Source organism: Sparus aurata, chromosome 15 (assembly GCF_900880675.1).
Source record: "Sparus aurata chromosome 15, fSpaAur1.1, whole genome shotgun sequence".
In the NCBI taxonomy this organism is placed as follows: Eukaryota; Metazoa; Chordata; class Actinopteri; order Spariformes; family Sparidae; genus Sparus; species Sparus aurata.
The window spans coordinates 15670392-15696824 of record NC_044201.1 but is presented as its reverse complement, the minus strand read 5'-3'; the positions used below and the strand labels follow the sequence as shown (position 1 = coordinate 15696824).

At 41.3% G+C, this 26433-nt stretch overlaps 3 protein-coding genes across 4 annotated transcripts; 1 reads left to right on the top strand and 2 right to left on the bottom strand.

Moving 5' to 3' along the window:
- Nucleotides 1-6: 6 nt before the first annotated feature.
- Nucleotides 7-9125, bottom strand: mcmbp (minichromosome maintenance complex binding protein). The gene is made up of 16 exons (XM_030441255.1): nucleotides 8844-9125; nucleotides 7535-7626; nucleotides 7309-7449; nucleotides 7128-7169; nucleotides 6947-7036; nucleotides 6677-6812; nucleotides 6393-6538; nucleotides 5525-5622; nucleotides 5269-5441; nucleotides 3119-3242; nucleotides 2914-3031; nucleotides 2637-2802; nucleotides 2375-2508; nucleotides 1490-1657; nucleotides 1196-1284; nucleotides 7-965 (listed from the first exon to the last, which is right to left on the bottom strand). The coding sequence occupies exons 1-16, from the start codon at nucleotides 8899-8901 to the stop codon at nucleotides 839-841; spliced, it is 1902 nt and encodes a 633-aa protein (XP_030297115.1). The 5' UTR covers nucleotides 8902-9125; the 3' UTR covers nucleotides 7-838.
- A 164-nt stretch (nucleotides 9126-9289) lies between these two features.
- sec23ip (SEC23 interacting protein) lies at nucleotides 9290-18304 on the top strand. 2 transcript variants are annotated; one of them, XM_030441251.1, is made up of 18 exons: nucleotides 9290-9650; nucleotides 10503-11008; nucleotides 11651-11858; nucleotides 11939-12132; nucleotides 12252-12341; nucleotides 12420-12540; nucleotides 12891-12980; nucleotides 13078-13219; nucleotides 13977-14185; nucleotides 14271-14359; nucleotides 14544-14714; nucleotides 14999-15094; nucleotides 15188-15364; nucleotides 15452-15607; nucleotides 15931-16033; nucleotides 16831-17013; nucleotides 17090-17252; nucleotides 17840-18304. In XM_030441251.1, the coding sequence occupies exons 1-18, from the start codon at nucleotides 9518-9520 to the stop codon at nucleotides 17919-17921; spliced, it is 2913 nt and encodes a 970-aa protein (XP_030297111.1). In that variant the 5' UTR covers nucleotides 9290-9517; the 3' UTR covers nucleotides 17922-18304. The 2 variants fall into 2 exon arrangements, with proteins under 2 accessions (XP_030297111.1, XP_030297110.1); XM_030441250.1 differs by having other exon boundaries at nucleotides 9293-9650; nucleotides 17087-17252.
- Nucleotides 17763-25643, bottom strand: csgalnact2 (chondroitin sulfate N-acetylgalactosaminyltransferase 2). The gene is made up of 8 exons (XM_030441258.1): nucleotides 25496-25643; nucleotides 22535-23380; nucleotides 22226-22442; nucleotides 21952-22053; nucleotides 21664-21842; nucleotides 21475-21569; nucleotides 20950-21031; nucleotides 17763-20862 (listed from the first exon to the last, which is right to left on the bottom strand). Exons 2-8 carry the CDS (start codon nucleotides 23184-23186, stop codon nucleotides 20570-20572), a joined length of 1620 nt encoding a protein of 539 aa, XP_030297118.1. The 5' UTR covers nucleotides 23187-23380; nucleotides 25496-25643; the 3' UTR covers nucleotides 17763-20569.
- Between the last annotated feature and the right edge of the window lie 790 nt (nucleotides 25644-26433).

The following is a 26433-nucleotide window of genomic DNA, read 5'->3' as shown; positions in this document are numbered from 1 at the left end:
AGTGAACAAGTGCTGCATGAGGTTTATTGTCAAATCCATTCACAAGAACAGTTTGTGCTTTATAAATGCTGGCAACTGGCTTAATGTATACTGACTCAAGATAAAAGATCTTCCTCAAGACCTTATTAAAGGTCCCATATTATACAAAGTGGGATTTTCATGTTTTGGGGCTAAATAAATGCGGTGTCAAAAGTGTCAAAATGCTCAATCCACAGAAAACTGTATATTACGGATGTAATACTATAAAGTTACTGCCAACAATACGGCTGTGGTCATAAAAACACCAGAACAGAGGCAAGAATATGATGGCTGGTGCCTGCTCAGACCTGTAAGAGCTGACCAATTGGAGCAGACTGGGCTTTTTAAGAAGTGGGGGCTTAAAAAGACCAGAAGTAAAATGAAGCATGAGACGGGGTGAATAGAGATGCTGCATTACAGACAGTATGAGGAAAATAGCTGAACACAGATAAATGTCTTAACCCTGAAATTAGCATAATATGGGACCTTTAATGTATTTACATATTTTTGAGAAACAATTTAAAACCTTTTTTCATAAACATAGAAAGTTTGGTCTGCAGCAACACCATCATAAACCCCACAACAGGCTGTGAAAATTAAAGGAAAATGAGAGTAAGTATACACTTTGTACAAACTACAACGTCTTAATCCTGTTAGTCCACGAGGTGAAAATATATCCAAATCTTTTCTGCAGCTTGGCACAATAAAAAATAAATGTTGAACACAACATGAACTATTTCCGGCATATGAAAAACATCTTTATTACAAACTTCTCAGTATCAAAAAGAAAAAACAAAAGCCATGTCATTTGACTCTCTGATCACGGCTCGTTGCCATTGACGCACTGGTGCTGTTCCATCCGGCTCCTCCGCAGCATGTCGATGTGTTTGGCTCGGAGCCAGCTGTCTCTGGTGAGAGAGGTCTGTCCCAGGCTCAGAGACAGCAACCTGCCGACAGAGTCACAGTCAGACACATCCCACTCAAACACATCTCAGCTTGAGGAAATTATTACTCAAAATACTGTGATAACATTTCTGTTGCTTAGCATATCTGGTATTTCATTGTTGGTCATAATGACTTATTGTTGTGTGTATTTAACACTTCAACCTATAAAAGAGTAGACAGCAGGAAAGTAGTGCAGAGTAAAGGAGATTATATAAACTGGATCACAGCCCACCTCGCTACGACGAGCATCCTGTGGAGGTCCTCAGCTGAAACGCTCTGGGGGTCGTCCTTTCTCATATCAACAAAGTCATCCTCGACTGACTGAGGATGCCAGAAAAAAGACAAGCGGTAAAGGGACAAGAATGCACAACAATGACAACAGTCTTCACATTAAACACACACAGAAAGGCCTGCTGGGTACATGAAATAACAACCTTCAAACGTTTATTAAAAAAAGGGTTCTTGCCCCCTTTTAACTCATTCATTTATGTGAAACTCAGACACAGCAGAAGAAGGAACCTCTCACCTTTGTCATTTCATCAGAGATACTGTAGTCGAGCTGGCGGGCCACGCTCAGGTAGATTCGGAACTTGTTCAGCTGTGACGAAGTCTGTGGATGCAACTGGATGTTGCTGAGATACTCCTCCATGTTTGGTGGGCTGACCTGAGACTGTAGGTGTATCTGACAGTCCGACTGTGGAGGTACAGAGAGAGAGAAATATTGACACAGTGCCCGGAAAGAACTGTACATGGAAAGGCTGTATAGATGTATAGGTTTTTTTTTGTTTTGTTTTGGTTTTTTTTTACAGGTGTTGCTATGCAAAAGTAGGCCCTGCCTGCCGTGTGCATACCAAGTTTGGCATGTTCTCAAAACTTCAAGGAGAGTACTGAAGCCTTCTGATCGGCTTCACCCTCCAGATGCTCATCAGCCGATAGTTGTGCAGTGTAAACACAGACACGTACTCCTGACTTCTAATCAACCCTGGCAGTTGTTTACAGCACGCTGCCCTTCACTGCAGGACTAATAGATGGCCGAGTCTGACGCCTCTCCCAGGATTGTTCCTGTGGCACACAGCTGCCGCCATGGCAACCCATTAGAGCAACACACAGGAATAGCACACAGCACATTCCTCGGGCTGTTCACAACAGAGTGAGACCAGGGTAGAAGCTGCCGGCTGGAGCTTTTGCTGCAGCCAACCAATGGCAGCCGCGATGACAGAGCGACACTGACTGGAAACAACCTCAAGCGTCAGACCCGGCTCGGTCTCATGAGAGGCTGAAGGAAATCTGACCCCTCCCTGGCCATGCCGGGGAGGGTGGGTTGGAGGTGTGTGTCAGGAGGGGACCAGGAGTGGATAGGGGAGAGCTTTGTGCCCTGTGGTTTGCACGCCTCATCCCTCTTTGTCCTCACCGGCAACAGCGAGCGGCCCTCTGACGCGATGAGCACGTTAATATTGCAGGGGAATTCCATCTGGTGGTAGTTAAAGTCATAATCAACCTTCTGCCATGAGATCAGGTTCCCCAGGGCCGTGACGTTACGCACACCTACATAACAAACACACACAGAAGAAGATCCAGCCTGGTTAGTGTTAGCTCAGTCACATCATACTTACAGTGTCTGCAGGCTGCACAATAACCGCTTTGTTTATACTCGCAGTGTTTCGTCCTCTCACCTGTTGTGTCCAGCTGTCCCTGCTCCAGATGGGTTTCATCCAGGAAGAGGAAGGTGTTTCTGGCCAGCTGCAGGGCTCCACTCACTAACCGATTGGCCACATAGTCCTTCTTGGGCACCAGCCGCATCTGGTTCATGTTCTGGAGGCTCATGCCCAAATAGAACGACTGCAAGGGGGGTGAGGGAAACTTTCAGTGACTTTTTAATTCAAAGCATAAATATGTTTAAAAAATACCTAGCAATAACAGTCGTTGCTCAGAGAGACAAAGTCCACTCACAGAAGGCACGAGCTGCTGGATGATCTGGTAGAAGCGTTGAGTGTACAAGGCGGCAGCAGGACAGCCACTCAGGTTCATGGCAAACTTGCCAAGTGGGAGAACATCCCGTCTAGCATACCTACAAGAAAATTAACCACACAGTGAGATAAAGATTCTCCTTCAGCTTTACCACAAAGAAAGTAGTTATAGGTTGAACTTAACGTACACGTTCGAAATGAGATGTAGAATGAGGTATTCAGCGGCCAGGGCATCTCCCAGCAGGACGTGAGTTAAGTATGTGAGCAGCTCCGCCCTGACGGAGGCCATCTCACTCAGGGTTGAAGATAAAACTGAAGAAGAGGGACAAAGAGTTCAAACAAGTCCCTGCAGCTGCTGCAGGCATGTGTGCTTTGTAAGACTTACAGTGGAAATCATTTGCAGTCATATTCCTTTAGTTTGAAAGGTTACAACACAAATGAACTTCGACACAGGGCCTGTTTTTCTGCTTCACCACACAGCTGGAGGGCGACACGATAATGTGACTCTAACTGAGGTTTATGTTAAAAAAATGGTAAAAAAAAAAAATGTTTTGCTTTTTTGCTTGATAAATTAAATTAATAATAAGGGGTGCAACTGATCAAAAAAGTCACGGATCTGATCATTTTTCGGATCAGCAAGAAAAAAAAAAAAAAAAAAAAAAAAAAGACAAGACAAATAAATATAACTTTGTAAATGCCGCGATGATAAGCGGTTGTTGAGTAGCCTTCGTTTTCACTCCTGTCAGTGAAACACCGGGGTGATGTCGCTTCAAATGTGTGGCCATGCTTGATGTGTTTTCACTGTCATATGGCTTTCTTGTGCCACAGTGCCTACACACCGTCACGGTTTTATCCACCAACCTCTTTCCTTCATCATTGTATTTAACAGGGAAGCCAAAATGCTCCCATACAGGGGATTTAAACGACGCAGGGCGTTCAAGCTCCTCCGTTCCTCCGCTCGCCATGACCACGCTGCACTTAACAAGTGTGTGGATTGAACATGCGCACAACTTTTTTTTTTTATAAATCAATCCATGGATCACGTGTGTGCCGAACCGTAGATATTGATCCGAACGGATCACTGATCAATGATGATCCGTTACACGACTATAAATAATGCATTTTCTAAATCATCTATTAAATTTCTCTTAACAGACCAGTCCATAAGCCAACATATTGTCTGCATCTATAAATGAGAGTTAAACATCATTAACTTAACAATATTTAAATAGAAAGCATAACAAATTGCCTGCTATTAATCTATTCTTAGCTCACGGTTACAAGCTTGGGCAGGAGATGGAATGCTACATTTAGTGGCTGAATGTTATCACTTAATTTAAATTCACTCAGCTCTTCATTAAACCGTCTTTAAAAGAACACAAATTCTATCCTACAAATTTATGAAACAACCGTAATATAGAAGAGTAACTGCTTCAAAAGCTCTTTGTGCCCACTGTACAGCTACCTACTCGCTGGGAAGTGTTTTTTTTAATTTTTCTTTATGTAAACCATACAAACTGATGCAGAGATGTCATGAACCAGTAGCTCATGAACATGCCAAAGCATAATGAGACACAACAGATAAACATAAATACATTAATAGTTGTCAATAAGATTGAATATTAGCTGATACTGATGTCCGGTAAATCCGTGTATCCCTATTCAATGTAAAATGTTTTTAATGGCTTTTCACCGAGTTGACATTTTCTCAACTTTTGTAGCAGTGCCGTTGAGCATCATGTGTAAACTCAAGTACAGGAACACTGTATGGTGGCATTTTCTGAGGATTTGCGACTAATGATAATATTCATCATGTAGTCCTATTGTTGTTTTTTTCACTTTTGTTTGTCAGTAATAAACTGAGTCTAATGAGTCCGAACAGTTTTACCGAAATCGCCCACATTCGATTTTTCAAGACACATTTAAACATTGATCTGTTATCTGGGCGGACAACATCAGGCTGTTAAACTAACGTTTATTTCCTGCTGTGGGATTAACACACACTTGCAGTTACAAAAGTGACAACAGGTGTCAAAACAAGCCTGCGTCAGGTCTTATTTAGCAGCACATTATGCAAATCGTGGCTGGGCTCATCTACATCTGTGAAAATTAGAGCGATGCAGAATTTTGTGCCCTTAACAATAACAGCAGGTTTGAAAATATTTCCCTGCATCTCAACTGACCGCGTGATCGGTCAGGTCTGGACACAAACATTATCACCGATAATGTACTGCAATAGCCTTTGATTCAAAAACTGTAAAGTGACGGGATTACAAAGGGGAAAAAGAAGAAGACCCATTAGGTTATGAGGCAGCATTTATATTCTGTTTGTCCTTACAGGCACTGTTGTCCTCCAAGGTGGCGGATGGCAGCAGGGGGTTGTTGTGTGGCAGCGGCCTGGCATAGAGCATGTGGAGGCGAGGAACGAGCGAGGCTGGCGGGCTGTGCACTCTCTGCTCCTCTGCCGTCTCCATGGACTCTGTCGGGTCCAGGATGGATGAGGAAGCGTCTCTGTGAGGACACGCCAAGAATGAGAACCAAATACATGTAGATCACCACCAGGGGGGAGAATTCTGTCCTGAAACATGTCTTACTTCTCGTCGGCCAGGGCGCTGAGAGCAGGACTGACAGAGAGGATACCGAAGACCTCCAGTGTGTCGTTCAGTTTGAAGCTGTCCCAGTCCTCGTACACCTGCCAACATCATGAACCTTTTAGCTTCTGTTTGTTAAGTCTGCTGATAATGGTTGTATCACATCTGAAATCACGTCTTAGAACAAAACGCTTTACATGAGATAAATTATCCATTGAAGACTGGTAACAATCCAGGTTCTGTCAATGAAATGAGTCGATGCAGTGCCCAAATTAAGTGTTGAAATTATTTTTACATATAAGAGAGTAGTGTAAGTTTGGTATAGTTTGTTCCACCTGCGACAGTTTGTACAACCTGTAGTGCATTAAGCTGTGAACAAAACTCTTTTTATGCTGGGAGATTAAAAATGAATGATGTGATGTAAATGCTGTTTGCTTCAGTGTCCTTGGCCTTGTCACTCTCTCATCCTAAGGCTGCTTATAAAACATTGGGAATAAGTTGTTGGGACTATTTTTTGTTTGCTCCATCTAACACGTGTTGGTGTGTCCAACATGTTTGCACTTGCATACAACTGTTGAAAGACACCGATCCACCATCCTGGTCTGATCAACAATTTGCTCTCTGAGTTGAAAGAAGTAAGCAGTCCTCTCTCTCCTGCACTTACTGTAATGTATAGTCAGTCAGTCAGTGTCTTCTTCTGCTGCTGCTTTTGTTGTTTAGCGGCAGTCGGAAAACATACTGTTATGCGTGATAATCAGAACACTTGCACTCTCTCTTCATTCGACTGAATGCACTGAGCCGTGACATCAATATCATTAGAGTTTGAGACGAATAAATGAACTGTTACACCCTTATTAGAGAAAAAATGCACCTTGACTAGGCAGGAGGGACCCTTCTCTCCCGGTAGGGGGAAGTTGAGGTCGAGATGGGAGGCAGATGCCGTCTGGCTGGAAGGAGCTTCTGTCTCCTGCCGCTTACAGTCACCATTGCCATGCTGTTCAGTGTGACCTTGAGAAGCTGCAGCAAGAGACGCAGTTTGCAAAAAATATATATACACCAGCTCCCATCCTTCCTAAAATACAGTGAATGGACAATTATTTCTGTTTTGCTTTCAGCCACACATTTGACCATCTTCAGCTAAACAGCAGTTTATACCAGAATGAGGCTCCCTCTGCTTCTGTGGCTGCGTGTCCATGTCGTCCATGTCGTCTTCCTCGTAGCTGCGTTTCTGTCGGGTTGGCGCGTAGGAGGTGGAAGGCACCACTCTCGCTTGGCTAGAGCAAGCATAGCTGTGCGACAGAATTAAGGAAAACTAGGGAGCAGCATTCACAAACACTTCAACACAAGCTGCTCTGCAGGACAGAACACATAACAAAATCCTGGCTCTGTGGTAGGTATGACATAATCTGGACAAGATGAGGATATCTCTTTCACCCAGGGGTTTTCTCCCGGGATTGGCACACAGTAGAAAGTCTGCCTCTCTGCAGTCACAGTGTTTCTGGAGTTAAAATCCACCTGGAGATAAACACACATCGCTATTAGCAATTCTGAAGCTGCGACAAGCTTTTCATTGATTTCTTTAGTGATTCAGCAGAGCCAGACTTACCCCACATTCTGTTACATCTTTATACCGCCCACATCGCAACACCTGGGGATAATCAGACAGTCAAATAGGTTGATAATAGAGATAAAACACGTCATCACATGCAAAAGACATACACTGCACATACGATAGGGGTGTATACTTATGCAAACACCTGCACATGAGAGAACAAGGAAGCTCTTACTTTGGCATTTGTAGATGGATCCACTGTCTCATACGCTCCCATGAAGAACTCTGGATCGAACATGTCTTGGATAAGGCAACGAAACTTCACCAGACTGTTGGGCTTCAGGTAGTGCAGAGGGACATCGTTCAAAGACGGAACCTGCACCAAAATGAAGGCGGTTGTCATTTACATGTGAGTGTGCTGAAGCCAGCTGTGACACTAATGTGTACAGGCATTACTTTACCCAGGTGTGAGCGTCCTTCTCTTTCAGGCGATCTTTGAAGAATTCAACCACTTTCGCCTCCCATCCAGATTTTGGATTGCTCTGGGAGGCAGCTGAAATATAATTAAGAGCAAAATGTAATTTATCATTGAAAGTAAACGAAAATAAATACTAAAATTTTTTGAGGATTAGATTACCAATAAGCTGTAGTTACATTTAGCTAGAAAACATTTGATAAAAAAAGATGACAGAGTAATCATTAATTGTTAAATTGCCATGACTAAACTGTTTTAAAGAATAAAGCATTACTGTATCATTAACAATGAACCAATATTGGATTGTAAAGGCAGCCAACTATTAATTAGAGAAATCGCCTAAAATTTGCATCCCTACCACAAACCAAAAACAAAACAATTTCTTGAAGATGTTCAAACAATTTGTAATTTACATTTATTTTAAATACATCTAAACAGCCACATAATATTAGTTGGCCAGTATTTTGTGCACATACAATTTGCATTATCGTTATTTTTCTTCCTACGACTGTCATATTAGCAGCAGAAGTAAACTATAATGTGAAAAATAAAGTTGTTTCTTGTCTTAAAACCATGATCGGTGTTAACCTGCAAGGGACCGTTAATATACATATCAGAAGTGTCAACTTTATGTGTAAGCGATTTGAAAAAGAAAAAAAAAATCACATTGATGACTTTTATATCTGCATCATCTTCAGTGAGTGCATCCTAAGGTACTCTAAATGTATTTCTTGCTTCTTAGGATGGAACAAAGTCTGTTTTACTGTAAATAATGGTCAGTGTCAAGGACCAGCTCTCTCCAGTGGTGGATAAAAGGAGCTGGACTGATAATCATTCATGTCTAGACAAAGAACCAGCACAGAAATTCACAACTTCTGAAGCTGTGTTTGAAACACAACTGCTAAATATACCTATATCCGAGGTAGTGTGTGTGTGTTTGGTGAAGAGGCATTTCAAAAGACTTTAGGACACTTCAAAGACACGTGAACGCCTCATCTTGTTATCCTCAGTGTGTGCCCAAGTTTTCAGATGAAACTGCACACCCGGCACTTCCTCTTCTTGTGTTTAAAAGTGATAAGTGGTGTGGGTACAGGCTGCAACAGAGCAGCGTTGGCAATTTCAACACGCAGAAGCATTATTTCTCTTAGGCACGACAAAGGCACAGCAAATACATGTACATATGGTAAGCGAGGTAGTTAGCATGGTTTAGCTAGTTAGCCATACAGCTAACTAGCTAGGTTCACGCGTTTTAAGGATAGCTGTCAGGGAGTGAAGTTCCGGTGTCTCTCTCTTACCAAACATCCCTTCAACAACATCGAGAGGGTTGTTAATCCAGTCGTGAGTGGAAGGCATCCTTGGTCGCTGACAAACGCCTGACGAATATAAAATGTATTGAAGTAAAATCTCAGCGAAAACACTATTTTGTCAACTTTCGCACACAGGGATTGTAGAAGTGAGGGCGGGAAACTTGCGTCACCAGTCAAAGAGCGTTAGTTCGTTTGTTTTGGGGACAGGGACCAACCGGAGCACGGAGGTGCCCGGCGGAGCTATCGCACTGGCTCAATTACTCCACATATTCAGACTACCTCAACGGACTGAGTGTTTGATAATAGTTAAGTAGTGAAAAGAAAAAATATTGACTCGTTGTATATAATTACTCTCCACTAAAAAAAGCGTTTTCTTATGTTAGCTCAAGGGAAAGGATGTAACGTCACACTGTAGTGAATCCATCTGGCCTGTAGGCGGCAGTAGTCAGACTGAACGTTTGTTTCTTTGACAACCAGCCAACTGCAGTCAAACGGACCTGCGTGGTTTTAGCAGATCTACAAAGTATATGTGACGCTGTCAGGCCGAGTGTGGAGCTACTATCGATGTACAGATCGGTGAAATCTATGACGGCAGGGTGAAGGCTGTGTGGAGAACCGAACCTGCCTGCTATGGTAGTGGCTACGTGTAATTCTAGGGGAAAATGGCAGATAGAAAAAATAATAATGCTCCCAACACCGGTGCAAATTTACTGTTCAGCGGCGCTCCGGAGTTTAACTTCAACTTGCCTTTCATGCCAGTGAGTCAGGCCACTGGCCCGGCGGTGTTGTCAGGAGGTGAGATGAAGAACCGACTGTGGAAATGTCTGAACATTAACCATAGCTAGCTGTGTCTTTAGCAGGCTAAGCTAGCTAGCTAACCGTGTTCCTGCTCTGCTGTCAGCTGTTTTTATCAGTGGAAAAGAAACAGAAACGGTGTGTTTGAGCTGACAGTCGTCTGTCAGACAGGTTAGCCCAATGGAGAGTGCTATGTTTTGGTCAAACTGTGTCCTATCCAATGTGTTGGCTACATACAGATGATGTAAAGAGGATATCATTTTCTATGAAGTCTTAGAAGACAAGTTAGAAGAAGTCTTGTATACTCTACTGGTAAAATTAGCTGTGTTTTGCAGCAATCTGGGTTGTATTTAAAATGGTGCACTCTCATAGCATCCTCAATCCAGATATTGTAATCAATACTGAAATACTGTTATATAGAGTTAGAAAGATTGGCTGATTCATCAGTTAGCTGAAAGGAAATCTACAATTCTGATCGGTGCATTTTTTTTCTCCGAAAAGCTCTAATATCATCCTCTTAAATGTGAGGAATTGTGGCTTTTCTCGAGATTATGTAATAGTAAATTGAATGTACTTGGTTTTTAGACTTCTGGTGAGACAAATTAAGACTTCTGAAGATATCTTGGAAATTTTAATGGGCATTTTTCTATTTTCAAATTTAAAAAATATTTTGTTGTGTTGGTTCTAATATAAAATAATCATAATCTGCAGCCTGTCTATAAATATCCACACCCCCTGTTGTGTTTATATGTGCCAAGTATTTTGGATGTCACAAATAGATGAGCTCACTGATCAAATTAAAATGTTTTACTTGTGTAAAATGTTTTTTTTTTTTTTTTTTTGCTGTATTAGATGATTCCACTGATGTCGGAGAAGAAGACAGCTTTCTAGGTCAGATCTCTGGAAATGGACCAGCCCCCTCCACATTCAACTACTTCTCCAGTCCCGTAACCAGCAGTGACCCGTTTGCATCCATCGGCCAGTCACCATGCCCTCCGTCGACTCTGTCCGCAGCCCCAACAACAATAGGCCCGGTTTCTGTTCCCAGCAGTGTCAGCATGGCGCCCCTGCCACCCCAAAGCTCACAGATGAACCCTGCTCCACCAGCGTTTGGCAGTGCAGTATACCAGAGCCCTATGGGGCGTCACACTCCTCCCCCCACCTCAATGACCCCGCCTCCTCCCCAGATGCAGCTGCAGAGTCATAACCCGTACCGACACACCCCCACTAGCAGTCGAGCCAGTCCTTATATTCCTGCTCCAGAGGTCCTGCCACCGACACACACACCTCAGCAGAATCCGTACTCTCTCGGGTCACCGCCACAGACATTCCCGCCAACAGGACCCACATTCACAAAGGTGGATAAAAGTTGACTTTTCAGATCAGTGACTCTGTTCCATTGGTTTGTCAGATACTTGAGCTCACTATCTCTTCACCTACATGCTGATGGAAAGTTGGGTAAAGTTTCGAAGTCCATAAAACTTTTCTGGAGCTAACCAGAAAATAACAAAAAAAATGTCTCAAAACAGTACAATCCAAGTCGCTGGATGTCCTGTGATCCAAAGATGATTTGAAAAACACATTATTTACACCCTTTTCTATGACAAATGTTTCACAAGTAAGAGTATTAGTCTTCAGATCATCTGAACAGCTGCACAAGCTTAATGTATCTTGGGGTTTCTGGAGACTTGGATTACATTGGATCGACGAGCTGTATGGAGCCAGTTTGTGTTTTCTTTTTTTTAGCTGGTTGTTTGTTTTCTTATTTGAGACTTGTCCCCAGCTACTTCAGTTGTTTAGGAGAATTCTGAAACACTCTTTTACTGTGAAGTTCCTGAAATATTTTTTGCACTACGAAACTTCACCTGACTATCCATCCTCATGGGGGTGACTAGATAATGACTGAATTAAAAATGTTCAGTTAACTTTTCCTGTAATTGCACCAGCTTCATCCAGTCATTTGTTATACAAAAAAATGTTTTTTTCCCTTCTTTCTTCAGCCTCCTCCTACACATATGCACACACCTCCACCTTCAGCCAGCACTGCTGGGGCGATTGTTCCTGCTGGTCCTATGATGCCATACAACTACAATGTCTATGAGCCTGTCCAGCCTCACTGGTTCTACTGCAAGCAAGTGGAGTCAAAGTGCGTCTGGCTTCCTTTCAGTATCATTGACTCTCTTCAGCTGGAGGAGACGTATAACTCTGGTACGATCCCTTGCTGTATATGCTAATTTGTGAACGCAGTGAAACTGTGATCCTCTCTAACATTTTTGTTCTTCTTCCAGTTCAACCAGACCCAGAAAATGTGATTGTACGCACAGATGGAGGGCGATACGACGTGCAGCTCTATGACCGCATACGGACCGCAGTGTACTGGGAGGAGGAGCCCACAGAGGTCCGCCGCTGCTCGTGGTTCTACAAAGGAGATGCAGATAGTCGCTTTATTCCTTACTCTGAGGAGTTTAGTGACAAGCTGGAGGTTTGTCTCCCTACTACATTTGACCAGAAGTAGATGTGTTAGAGTCAAACATGCATTATTTTTTGTATCTAGTTTTGCAAATGTTTTTGTAAATCAGTGTTTATTCTTGTGTCTTTCAGTCAGAATATAAGAAAGCTGTATCTACCAACCAGTGGCACCGTAGACTGGAGTTCCCATCAGGGGAGACCATCGTCATGCACAATCCGAAGGTACACTCTGGTCCGATCAGTGTTAAGTGATGATTAACCCCATTAGTTTGATTAAACACGTTCTGTTTGCCCCTGTAGGTGATCGTGCAGTTCCAGCCCTCCTCCATGCCAGATGAGTGGGGCACAACTCAGGACGGGCAGACCAGGCCCCGAGTGGTGAAGAGAGGGATTGACGATGACCTTGATCAAGTGCCTGATGGTAGTCAAGTTAATTTATCTAAGTGTGGGCACATATGGAACGGACAACATGAAAGTCAGCTTGTTATTGTAGACAAGAAGCTCATTGATCCAAGCAGAAAGCTCGGATAGTTCCAGAGTATTTTTAGGACTCCATGAAGTGAGTCACTCATTATAAAAGACATTAGAGGAAGTGCCAGCCATTATAATCTGTTTTGAAGAGGGAAATGAGTCAGATTTAACTGTGCGATCCATTTTAATATATAATTGTTAATGTAATGAAGCTTAATAATAATAATAACAGTCAGATTATAAATGCAATTTAATAAATGATGATAAGTGGCTAAAGTAAAATCAAGGCTCTTCTTCCAGGTGAGCTCCCAAAGGTGGATCATCTCGTCTTCATGGTTCATGGAATCGGTCCTGTGTGTGACCTGAGGTTCAGGAGCATGGTCGAGTGTGGTGAGTAGCATACGATTGTTCCGTTTTGCCAGTGTCAGCGTAAACTCCCCGGTTGCCTGACTCATGAAATAAACTGTACAAATCCATGTTCTTTCAGTGGATGACTTCCGCAGTGTGTCACTGAAGCTGCTGCAGAGTCACTTTAAGAAACCGCTGGATGAACACGCCATCAGCAGGGTGGAGTTCCTCCCCGTCCAGTGGCACACGGCTCTACATGGAGATGCAACAGGGGTGGACAGGTGAGGAGAGGCAGGTTTACGCCAACTGTGGAAGGACGTCTCTGTCTTCAATTAAATTATTCAAATTGCAGCTTCATAGAATAAATCTATCAGTACCAGAAATCCTAATTCAAAGTTATCCACTAATTGCACAAAATAATTCTGTTTAGTTTTTTGTATTGTCAAAAATCCTGTGAATACATTTTTGTGTCTCAGTACTATCTTAATTTTCTTAACCTGTCTGTGACTTTCATCTCTTAAGTACATTTATTGCTACTTATCCTCAAATAAAAGCCACACAGATATAGTTTCAGTTTCATAAAAGGCTCAGTAACTTCCTTAAACAGCTGCCTGCCGCCATTTTTAGGCAACGTGACTCAAACAAGAAGAAATAGTACATTTGTATGGGGCTATTTTCAGCTGCTGATTAATACTTACTTGGTACCCTGCTGACTGTTTTCAGCAGCTGGGTGATGTTTGTGGTATGACTCAAAACAAACTACAGTGTCTGTGTTCATAGAAATGAAGGAACATGTAGCCCAGTGCAACAAAGTGGCTCATTGTTGGGTTTTGGACCTAAAAAGAGCTCTATGGCACAGAGGAATAAGATGCAACAGGCTATGGTCTTACTGGCAACACATGTCAGGAGACAAATTAATTGTTGAGCTCATTTTTCCAAGGGGATTTATTTAGAATAAAAAAAAATCTATAATACCACCAGACTTATGTTTTAACAGACTTGATTAATCATATATATACTTTTTATTTGTCTTTGTAGGAGGATAAAGAAGATTACTTTGCCCAGCACTGGACGTTTACGTCACTTTACAAACGAGACGTTGTTAGATGTGCTTTTCTACAACAGTCCCACCTACTGCCAGACCATCATGGACACAGTTGCCCAAGAGATTAACAGACTTTACGCCCTGTTCATGATGAGGAACCCAGACTACAAAGGAGGAATTTCAGTGTGTGGACACAGTTTAGGTAATAAATTAGTTGATCAGCTCCACTGGCTGTTTGTCCTTTTGTTTTTCATCCAAACAGGACTGTTTCTCTTTTGTACTCACAGGTTCACTGATTCTGTTCGACCTGTTGTCAAATCAGAAGAATGGATCTCCTGCACTGGCCAAGTGCACAGCTAATGGAGACACCAAACAGGTCATACACCAGTTAATTCACATTACATTACTTATTTTTGCCAGATTTTGTCATTAAAACACAAATGTGATGAATGTAAGAATTGATCAAAATGTTTTAGTTCTTTGTCTTACAGACATGTATAATGGATAATTTATAAAATAATGTTTCAGTGCAAAATTGTAAATTCTCTCTCTCCCATCAGGTGGCAGCCCCCATTACACAGACAAATAGTGCTGTCACGCCTCCAACTGTGGAGGAGGAGCCCAAAGAAGAAGGGGAAGAGTTTGAGGATCTTTCTGCTATGCTGGAACATCTGGGCTTGTCTGAATACAAGAGTACCTTCGATGAGGAGAAGATTGACGTAGAATCTTTTGTAAGAATAAAAGCCTAAAAGTTTTAAAGTATTACCTCAAATGAATAAGTCCAGTGGGTTTTTGGTAATAAAAGAAAAAGCCCAACAATGCAATGTAAAACAAAAATATACTGGTATGTTTGAGAAATACATACACTTAGTCATTCAGGAGCAGTAAAAATGCTAATTGCTTATATCCAGTAAGTAATTAAACAACTTTGGCTTTCATAATATCATTCTTTGCATATTATTTTTATAAAAGAGAGGGTGCTGGTTCAGTCTGTCCCTTTCTCACATTCTTTCAGCTCATGTGCACAATCGAGGACCTGAAAGAGATGGGAATCCCGCTTGGTCCCAGGAAAAAGATTGCCAAGTTTGTGAAAGAAAGAGTGAGTAAGCAGGTACGTGTGTCTCTTATCTACCTGCGAGGCTTGCTTATCGACGACAGTGATGAAGTAACAAACACAGTCTTTGTCCTCGTTTTATGTACACAGGCTGCACGCCAGGCTGCCCAGGAGAAGAAAGCGGAGGTAAAAGAGGTCAGTCAGGTTGCAGCGCCTCCGCCCGCAGCTGAAACGCCTCCTGATTCCTCTGTAATGAAGCTTCCAGTGGGCAACAACGTCTCCTCCATCCATGTGAACTACAACTACTTTGAAGTTGGCACTGGACAGGTGAATGTGACTGAGAAAGCTGCTGAAGCTGGTTTCAAAATCTGACTTGACATTCGACAGTAAGTGTATTTATGTGTTGCTCTGCAGGTGTCAGTGGTCTACCATGCTCTGGACTTCGAGCCAGTGAATTTCTTTGCCTTGGGTTCTCCAATTGGCATGTTCCTGACAGTCCGAGGGCTGGAAAAGATTGAAGAGACGTACCAGCTGCCCACGTGCAGTGGATTCTTCAACATTTACCATCCGGTATGCAACCTGCACATCCTGAAGGAATCACTGCTAATTAAGCTACAGATGCCCAAAAGTTATCTACCTACTTGGCCTGTTTTTATTGTTTTTGATTGCAGATCTGTATATATCATTGTACTGTACAAAGTGCTAATTCAGTCACAGTTTATTTAGTAAAATGAGTCACATAAACACAGTCATTTCCCCTTTAAGCCTACATGCCCACACTTGAGTTAACACACTCTTTATCTAAAAGTGTAATCAAAGTATGATGAAAGAAGTAAAGCTCAGTCATTTTATGAATTACTATCTGATGGCTTCATCGAGTCATTTTCTTTCAGCTGGACCCCGTGGCGTACAGGATTGAGCCCATGATATTACCAGACGTGGACCTGAAGCCTGTTTTGATCCCACATCACAAAGGAAGGAAGAGGCTTCATCTCGGTACGACACTCACTCATCAATAACAGAGCTGCCAAGATCAATCGACTAGTTGTCAATTATTAAATTACTCACCAACTAATTTAAAAATGTATTGATTGGTTCACATAATTGAATTAAACGATTCATAAAAATTCCAGCTTTTTACATGTGAATATTTTCTGGTTCCTTTACTTCCCTATGATGGTAAAGTGAGTAACTTTGGGTGGTGGACAAAACAAGACATTTGATTGAGTCATCTTAGGCTTAGAAATTAATATTTCTGAGTTTGTATTATTTTGTATACTTATTTATTTGAAAAATGCCCCTTTAAAGTTTAAGTTAAAACTAAGTGCAGTTCCATGTCAAGAGCCTAAGCTGGCTTTGGTTTCTAGTGTCACTGCATGTGGTGTCCTCAGCTCTCTGCCCCATATGGGTGGGGTGCCCTAATTTGTGTGGTGGCAAAATACAAAGACTCCGTTCTTACACTGAACTTGCTGTGATGAAGTAAACCAGACTAAACAGTGACTTTTCTGTTGCTTTTGCAGAAAAAAAATGTTAGCTGAATGTCAAAATGAAGTTTTTCTTGCTAGATTGAAATGTTGACATAAAAGACAATTTGGACAATTTATTTTCTTTTTTGTTTGATTTGAGGACAAATAGATGTGTAACAGTTGGTTGAGCAAAATAATTGTATATCTACATTTTATTTCATCATGCATATGTTGGAAAGCCAGACATTGGTTTTAGTTGTAGTTAAAGAAAACCTTTATCAGTTACGTGAGAAAAAGCTTCTTGTAACGGATTTCTTTGTGTTTCAGAGCTGAAGGAGAGTCTCACCAGGATGGGTTCTGACCTGAAGCAGGGTTTTATCAGCTCCCTGAGGACTGCCTGGCAGACACTCAACGAGTTCGCTCGCGCTCACACTGCATCTGCCCAGCTTCAGGCTGAGCTGGCAATCGTAGCCAATCAGATCGAAGAGCAAGAGAAGCAGGCTCAGGAAGGTGAGTTTCTCTGACTGTTCTATCAAGTATTTTCTGTATTGTGTGAGATTTATAACTCCATTCTGGTTTGTAGCAGAGCATAAAATCCCTGAGAGCCCTGAGCCACAGAGAGAAGAGGAGCCTCAGGTGAAGATAGGGATGCTGAATGGGGGAAATCGCATCGACTACGTCCTGCAGGAGAAGCCCATTGAGAGCTTCAACGAGTACCTGTTTGCCCTCCAGAGTCATCTCTGCTACTGGTATGGAGAACTTCACTTCATTCAGGCTTTTTACCGCTGCATGTTCACATGTTAACAATTGAGTTAAATTTTCAGTCCCTCCATTTTTCAAACAAAAATGCCCAAAATTCAGTGTTGCCAGTTTCTCAAATGTAAGAATTTGCTGCTTTTCCTCATCTGACGTTATCACAGGGCTGCTTACTTAATCCAAATATATTTGATAAAGGTAAAATGTTGACAAACAGCATTATAATGAAGTACTGGAATGTTGCAGAGATGTCTCGACCTACAAATCTTGTTCTCCAGATGCAAGGAAACATGTTTGTTTTGTCACATCATGAGTTCAGTTTTTTCAAAGAAAATTACATTTGTGATGTAAAAATGATGATTCCTACTAACCCTGTAATATGTCATACTCCCAATGTCGCTTAAAATGGGTAATAACAATGATGTTTTTACCATATTGTGTAGCCCTACTTTGTGGTAAACCAATAATCTGTAGGACCCTGAAACAGAAGCATCTAAATAGAATTAAGCCAACATTCATTTTATTCTTTACATCTCAACAAGTTCATCTCACATTTGTTGCGTCTTGTGTCGTTTTGCAGGGAATCTGAAGACACAGCTCTGCTTCTTCTCAAAGAGATCTACAAGTCTGTGGGGATCCATCCAGAACAGTTAGCACATTAATACTATGAAGTACCCGAGATGAAGATAAGCTTGTCTGAAACGTTCCCATTGATTTTATTTTCTGTCAATTCTCCTGGATTTTGATTATGCTTTTTCCTTTTTTCTCTTTATTTTCTATTCATGTAGTTTATTGTATGCAGATGAATGATACACTTGTATTATGCCATTTGTCTTAAATTAAGAAGCATACAAGTGTGACAAAAGACACTTGACAAGTTTGATATTGCATTTTTATAGAATAAATTATAGAACTGGTCGAGTTTATTTAAACTATGTATCATCAAATCAAATGCTAACATGAGAAATGACACAGTTAATGCAGCCTTCTGTAAGTTTTATTTCATGGCCAAAAATTCAAAATAAATCATTTCCTTGCACAGTTACTCTTTGATTGAACTGTTGTGTACTGCTGGGAGGAAGACTTGGAACACTTCTCCTGCAGGGTGAGGAGACTGCAATTCTATCTACAAAAAGCTGTTATATCTGCAAAAACATTGGTTAAAAATAATTACAGTACATGACGAGATGCAAGAATAACCTGCTTTCATTGTGAAAAAAATAAAGCACTTCTTGCCTGCTCTATTTAGCGCTTTAACAGCTGTACGCATTAACATTACACCTCCGGCCTCTGACTGACCCTTTCTGGCTTAAACATCCGCTCTCATTATGAGATGGAGTAAAATCATCAGGCCTGCAGCTGTTGACACATCTTGAAAACAATCTCTTCATATCAGTTTAAGCATGTAGGCACATACGACAAAGTATTCAACTCGCACGTATGAAACAAAGAAACATTAGAAAAGTATTTACAAGAGTGGCTGTAACATTCAATATCAGTCCAGTATTAGGAATCATAGTGCTGTGAGTGATTCTCACATGACAAATCTTTGTTATTTAAACAATAATACTGGTCCAACATAGACCTGATATCATAGCGCTGCATGCTATAAGCACATCTTTTGCCCCTGGCTCTTTAACTATTTCTTCAACATGCTTCTCTGTTAACTGATCACTTTGTAAATTTCACCAGCAAAGGAAGATAGTCAGTGACTGTCACATAAAACACAAAAAGGTCCCTTTTTTTTTTTACCACAGTGCCAGTCTGAAACAATCTATAAATATAATACTAACATAACAGTATGGCTCCATACACAACTGCCAATATACTGGAAAATGTTAAAGAATGTAAATTGCTTTGATCCTCAACTTGCAGACAACCTGGAATGAATAGAAACGTAGAGTTGGTTGTGGGGTCAACATTTTAAGACAGAGCAACTTTCTCCATTTCCTTTTGTCACCAGTAAATAAATAGTTCTCTAGTTGGACTGGTTACCCTTATGTCACTGTTTTTTGTTTTTTCAATTATAAAGCCACCATAAACATTGACAGCATGTTGGATTTGATCCTTCGAACAAGAACTCATCTGAAATGTACTGGCTGAGGTCACATTCAGCAGTGACAGGTAGTTTAAGGTATACTATGCAGGAGTTGTTGGTTACCTTTTGTAAACAACATTCAAACTGCAAGCTCAACACCATCCCGCCTTTGGTGCTATTCTCTTTTTACTCTCATTTTTTAAACCAGTTTGATCCGCTTGTTGTTTCACTTTGCTCTGTTTGCATGTATTTGGTGCAATTTTTTGCCATTTGGTAGCGTCGTCTTTGATGCACGCTGCTTACGATGCTGTACCTGGTCACTAGCTTTTTCTAAAGTCCCTACCTCCACTGCACGCTGTAATTGCATTAAAAGTTGCAGCCTAGAAACTTCCCCAACACAACAGTAATAATAAGAAAATACAAGAATAAGTGATGACTGAGAGGAATTACTTCTGTTTGAGTCTATACATTGCAGAGCTGAGGGGTGCACATGCGCCCAACATCGCTAAAGTGCGACTGAATATTTACATTGCTTTTACGAGTGCGCCTGAAATTTAGCAGGTCTGATTTACAAAAAGATGTAGCCTCCAAAAACTTTTTGAAGTAATGTGCTTTGATTTAAAAAAAAACAAAACATGGATCTGAACAATTAACCCATTTAGACTGATTTACATAATGTGTTAAGAAATGTTATTAAGTATTATTGGGTGCAACTAAATTATGTGCTGGTGCAGCTAAATGAAAAAGTAATTCGCACCAGTGCCCCCAGTGTAAAAGGTTAGTCTGGAACCATACACTGTTTGGAGAAAAATCCTGCGTAGTATACCTTTAAGCAGCAGAGAAGGTGAAAATGGTGTAGACACTGGTTGCAGGTCAGGCGCTGTGTTTGAAGAAGATATGATGGCTTAATGAGAAGCTCCCCCCAGATAATAACAACATGCTTACTGATTGATTTCATTACGTATAAAACACAATGTCAACCTTACCCCAAGAGACATATTACCTGTTTTACATGTGTGAGTTTTCCTTCAACAGGTTACGCGTTACCAATTAAGATTTTTTTCTTTTTTGTGATTCTGCTGTAGCTCTTCAATAAGACTTGTACCATGTTGTGACGCTTCACATTGATCAATGTTCCTTTTTGTACATTCATTTGTCTACAGCTGTGCGGTGAAATGCAGAAGGATCCATGTAAACATGTCTTTGCTGTAGTGCGTTAATAATGCCAGCACCTCGCAGTCTACACGTTGGATTGATGTTAAGAGGCTTTGCTCACTCCTCTGTTTTGCTTTGAGTCTTGAAGGCCTGCTTGCGTAGGTGAGTCTCGATCTCCTCGCGGAAAACCAACATGCCCAGGTGAGAGTGGGAGGCCTCGTTCATGGCTTTGGACTGGATGCACATGCGGTACTGCTCGGGCGTCAGCTCGTCTGCACACTGCTTTTCGTGCCACAGGTGGAAGAGACTGGATACTGGCGTCCGCGTCACTATCAGGTCACTTCGAAGATACTTCCTGTACAGGTGGACGTCCTCCACACCCCAGCCTTTGACCTCAAGATCAAACCCACCTGGAAGGAATAATTGGCATTTGTCAGCTAACAGCATCAGTTGTTGAATATATAAATAATAAGCACCATGAAGTGATCAGTGCTTACCAATATTTAGGAAATCAGAGCGATACTGACACGTCATTCCAAAACCAAAATCTCTCCAAAATCCAGCATCTTTTTTGTGAATCTATTTGAAAGAAAAGAAACACATTCAAATGTCATGTAGTCCCCTTCCACTCAAAAATGTGATTCATTTTTTGGTTCACTTCACTTGAGTGTTTGAGCTTCACTATGCAGAATGATGTATGAACAGAGTTTGACACAAGAAGGCTATTTTCACTTTCATCTGTTGGACAGGGGAACGTTTAGAAGCCAGTCATGGTCCAATAAGTAACTTGTACTCGTGTGACATGGATAAATAAACCTCCACTGCACATACTGTATACTGAGAAAGGACATTTCAGTAGATGGGAGGCATCTAGCATTAAGCAGTTTAAATATTCAGAAGGGATATTTTTGCATGATCTGGGATTCTGGATTTCTTGATGTGAGAAAAGTAAAAGACATATTTTTAAGAATCGTTAACAGGTCATTGAACTTCTTTATTTAATGTGAACTTTCAGTCCTTACCAGCTGGAGTTCAATAGGTGGAGCCAGCTCCAAATTTCCATAGACTATGGCAGGATTGTACAGACTGAACACAACTGGATAGAAGACTTTTTTATCTACAAAACAAATAATCAAGAAAAAAATTGTACATTTATGACACATTTGTTGTATTAATACAGCCAATCTAAGCAATAACATGTAAAAGCCTACTTGGAGCAGTGTGGAGTCGACAGGTGTTAAGGAACTCCAGAGTAAAATGGATGTCAACATCACAAAAAAACATTAAGACGTCGCCTTTCTTCCAGGCGTGGGCTCCGATATCCAGACCCCGACCTCTTGAAAACTCCTCGTCCACTGGGATCAGAGTGTAGTTGGAGAAGCTCTCCTCCCTGGAAAAAACAACGAATGCAGTTCATATGCAATTCATATGACACATTGAACCACAAAACAAGCACAGGATATATCAAAAGCTCTCTATCAGTCAAAAAAAAAACAGACCTTGACATTTTTTCCAATGATGTTTTCACTTCCTCTAGGCCTTCCTGCCCAAAGTAAACCACTGTGAGATGCACTCGTCTGTCCTGTTGTATGCACACCTCCCTAAAAACAAATACTGTGTCATATCAAATCAATCCCAAGAACACTCTGGCTGTATCGTACTACGCAACAGTGTTGAAAACCAGACCAACAACTGTGTGTATTTAATGCACATTGGAAGTGAACATGCTGGATCATGTTGAGCAAACAATGACAGTTTCTGGTTTATTCTCACCTGAAGTTGTGTAAGAACTGTGAGAATGTTTCAACTCTGCCTGCCAGCGGCACAATGATGTTAATAATCATTCCTGATGTTTCTACAGATGTGCTCCTGACTTTCATTAAGGGACCGAATGGCCTGAAGAGAGTGACGTGACGAAAGCTGCTGGAATCTTCTTTGGCAAAGAAGAGCTCGTAAAGGGTCCCTTTGTCTCGCTCTGTCCTGTACAGTCCTGAGAAATAAAATATAAGAAACAGTGCTACACTTACAAAAAAAATACAGTTACAGTCATCATTCATTAGTCTGCTGTCAGGTGGAACCTACCTTCAGTAAAGTGAACCTCTGTGTAGGTTTGTCTCTGCATCGGCACATCTTCCTCCACGCCATCCTCCTCATCCGGGTTGTTGATGATGTCCAGCGCAGCCTCAATGACCTCCACCAGCTCATCCCTGCGGTCTTTGCGGACAGGCTTCTCCTCTGGGTGCCGCGTCAGCCCCATCTCAAGCTGATACACCTTGGACGAGGTGAAACTCTCAAAAGGCACCAGGGCATACTCACTGGGGAGGCGCGCCCCTGTGTTGACCTCGGCCTTATCGATCTGAGAGTGCAGGTAATCCAGCAGATCTCCAGGCTCTTGGTCTTTATTCTCGGCAAGGCCCTGCACCCCGGGGAGCTCCTTCTTGTCCTGCAGGAGCTTTAGCTTTTCACTCATTTCCTGCAGCTCCAGCTTGAGCTGCGCAATCTGGCGCTTGAGACTGGCGGCACGGTTTAGGTGGCGCTCCTCCTGCTCCTGCAGCAGGGCCTGATAGTACTCTTTCCCATAGCTCTCCCCTGCGAGGCCGGGCAGGACCAGGCTGACGTCTGCTGGAGGGGTGCACTCCAGCATGTACGCAAATAGCAGCAGCACCAGCAGCAGAAAGAGGCCCAGGTAGAGCCAGCGGACCCGGCCCTGGAGCGGCAACCCCCGCCTGGGCATCACGCTCACATAAAAGCTATAGCTGGCAAGTCTGCATTCCCTTTCCCCTCTGATCACATGACATACAACGAGCTACTGCACATCATCTTAGAGGTTTGGAAAGGCATTTATGTCATTGTGAAGGTATTGTTTCTTGGCTCCAATCTATCAGTGTCTTCATTTATTTGTCCTGTGTAAATCCATTCGATGATCACCTAGGGATAATAATCAAATAAAAGTACTTTACAATACAGGGAGTCATTTGTGAATTAGATTTTTGATCAGTACCTTTGGTTAAAATAAAAACACCTGGGATCAACATTTTATCAGACAACAACACTTGATAATACAACATTGTGTTTCAATTCAAGCAAACCTGAGTAACTAACAAACTTCAATTTCAGTCAATCACTAAATAAAATATTTTTCTGTGACAACATGTGCTAAATGTGTCCCACTCCTCATCTTAAAGATTTACTTTAAACCTGAAAGAACAGTGAATTAGCTTCACATGGAGAGCTAGCACACTGCAGCTAGCTCCAAGCTAAACAACAGCAGAGAGGAAATCTGGTGGGTGAGCTCCACAGCAAGCTACTAGACATCGACTTCCGGTCGGGTCACACGCCTTTCAAAATAAAAGCACCAACCTTTCCACAGCAATAAAATAAAGGCTTCAACACAGAGACAAAATATACTAAACCGCTAAAGTAAAAAGTTGTTTTCCTGATTATTTGGTCATTTATAGGCTGAAGTTTTTTTTTCAGTTCTAACTTAAGGCAGGAACCCTCAGTGTTTCTCCTTGTGGAGCTTTATCCCCTCATCTTACCCAACACCTACCGCGCACAATTGTTTCGTGAAGGTCACACAGTAAAAACCAATGGCTCCAACCCTAAGCACACAAAGTAAAGCTGTTTTTCTTTCCTGACAAATAGCATTCACCTGGCCTCATAGGTGTAAATCAGCTTCAAGACAGCTATAATGAAAACCAGCAGGACTCTGAGTCTGAAGGGCCAGAACTGAAAACCATGGATCAAATATAAAAAAAACTAAAAACGATAGCAGTTATCAGACTTTTTCTATGCTGCCTGACGGAAAAGAGCATGTTCTGGTCCCCAAACACTTTATTTTTCTTGTCCAGAGAACATAGGAATTTTCCTAACATACATCGTTTTGTTTCCCTCTTCAAAATGAGAGTTTCATGATCACACCACACAGAAATCCAGCAACTTGTCAAAAATCAAATACAAATGTACAGTAAAACATGACTGTCGACATTTTCAAGATCACAACTATTTACCAAGCAGCCATTCTGCTGATTATGACTAAATGTTTGGAAAAAGAGGAACCAATAAGCCTGTACTGTGAACTGTTGGACATTCCATTTATGTAGAGTTGGATCTGCGGAGGGGCCACCACAATAACTACAACTGCAACAGGAACTCGTGTTTTGTTAGATGTGCATGTCTGTAACAAAGACAGGTCACACAAACGGAGACAGACAAAAGACTTAGCAAGTGTAAAGTTCAGTAGAGATCAATAAGTAAGAGTAACAAAGCACAGCATCTGTAACGTAATGTTCATACTGAACCACTTGGGAGGATTTCTGATTTGTAATGTCAGTATCATTCAATATTAAGCTCAAGTAATTTTGCCACTTATAAAGCCACATATCACTTGTAGGATCTGCTCACTCAGCACACACCCCCACATGCAGAGAAATATTCACATGAAACTCCTGCTGCTCACAACTTTGACAACAGATATTAGAAGATGCCTAACGATCACAATCTTACCTTTGTCTCTTTTACTAGCTGACAAGGTAGATAATTAAAATAAACACAAAACAGGATTGCCTTGAACCCACACTCCAGGTTTCACATTAATACGATCGCCTTGGTATGAATACCTCACACTTATGCATCCACAGGGACTCGTAAATTGCGGTGAATTTACTTATATGTTCCTAGTGAACAGGACAACTCAAGCAGTAGAAAGTGGATTGTGTAAGACATTCTTCCTCATCTCACTCAACACGTCATTAAAATGATCTGATTTAGTTACTTTTGTGATCTAACGGGAAAATAACTGCCCCGTAGCTTGTTAATAAGAACAACCGCGAGTTTTTCGAAGTTTGACATTTAAATTGTGCATTACATTATTTATTTTTTTATTTTGTCGTGTACACTTACTTTGAAATACCGAAACCGGATATTGGCACGGTTCTTCAGCTAGCTTAGCGATATTCGGAGCTTCTCTACGCTTTGAGGTTATTTTTGTATCGGTTAGAGAGCTGACTGGGCAGTCATTGTAGTATTAAACCAACTACTCACCTAATGCCATCTTTCTCCATTTCTGCCGGAGCTTACAGCAGTTGGTTTAGTGTAAATCCAGCGGCAGCAGACTGCCTGTGTTGCAAAATGCCACGGAGCAAAGAGAAAAGAGTGGGTCGTAACCTACTTCCGGCCAAGGACTAGCCAATGGGAGCTTTGCTAGCGAGTGTCGTCATCAAACACGTTGGTGGTCCTTATTAATAATAACGAATTATTATTATTATCATTATCTTTCTTCTTATTATTATTAATATATTGTTATTTGTATTTTTTGTATTATTATTATCATTGAAAGATTCTTAAGAACATGTAGACTCCACTATATTTTTATGACACGTTTTTATACATTTGTAATTATTTACAAGATTCATTTGAATGAATTTATTATGTGAATATTTTCACAAGAATGTCTTAGTCCCATAGATATTTTTTCCTACTTTTTTATGAATCCTTTTGGTCCTTTCTTGTCTGTCTCTATCCTAAGTGCTGGAGCAAACCTGTTATCTGTGATGATACACTAGCTGACAACTCTGAATTGAATTACCACTCTGGACTGGAGACAGATCAATTGTTTAATGTTCATGGGATCCGTTATCACTGTGGTGCAAAAAGTAAACCAGGAAAAGTTCCCATGAGGTTCTTTTTTTAGTCATTTATTCATTTCCTTTATAATACCCATTAAGGGTGGCAGGAGTCTGGAACCCATCCCAGCAATAATTATGTGGAAAGCACTGAGACACCATGGACAGGCCACAAGTCTGTCGCAGAGCTATTTTAATCAATACTTTAAACACATGTGCACTTTATTCTTTCTTTTCTTTTCTCTTTCTATTCAGACGTAATATTTCAGTAAAACTGTGAAATTAAGAGAGTGTTTACCTGTTATCGACATCAAAATTACAGAACGTGGTCAAAATTCTGATAATGGAAGAGATGAG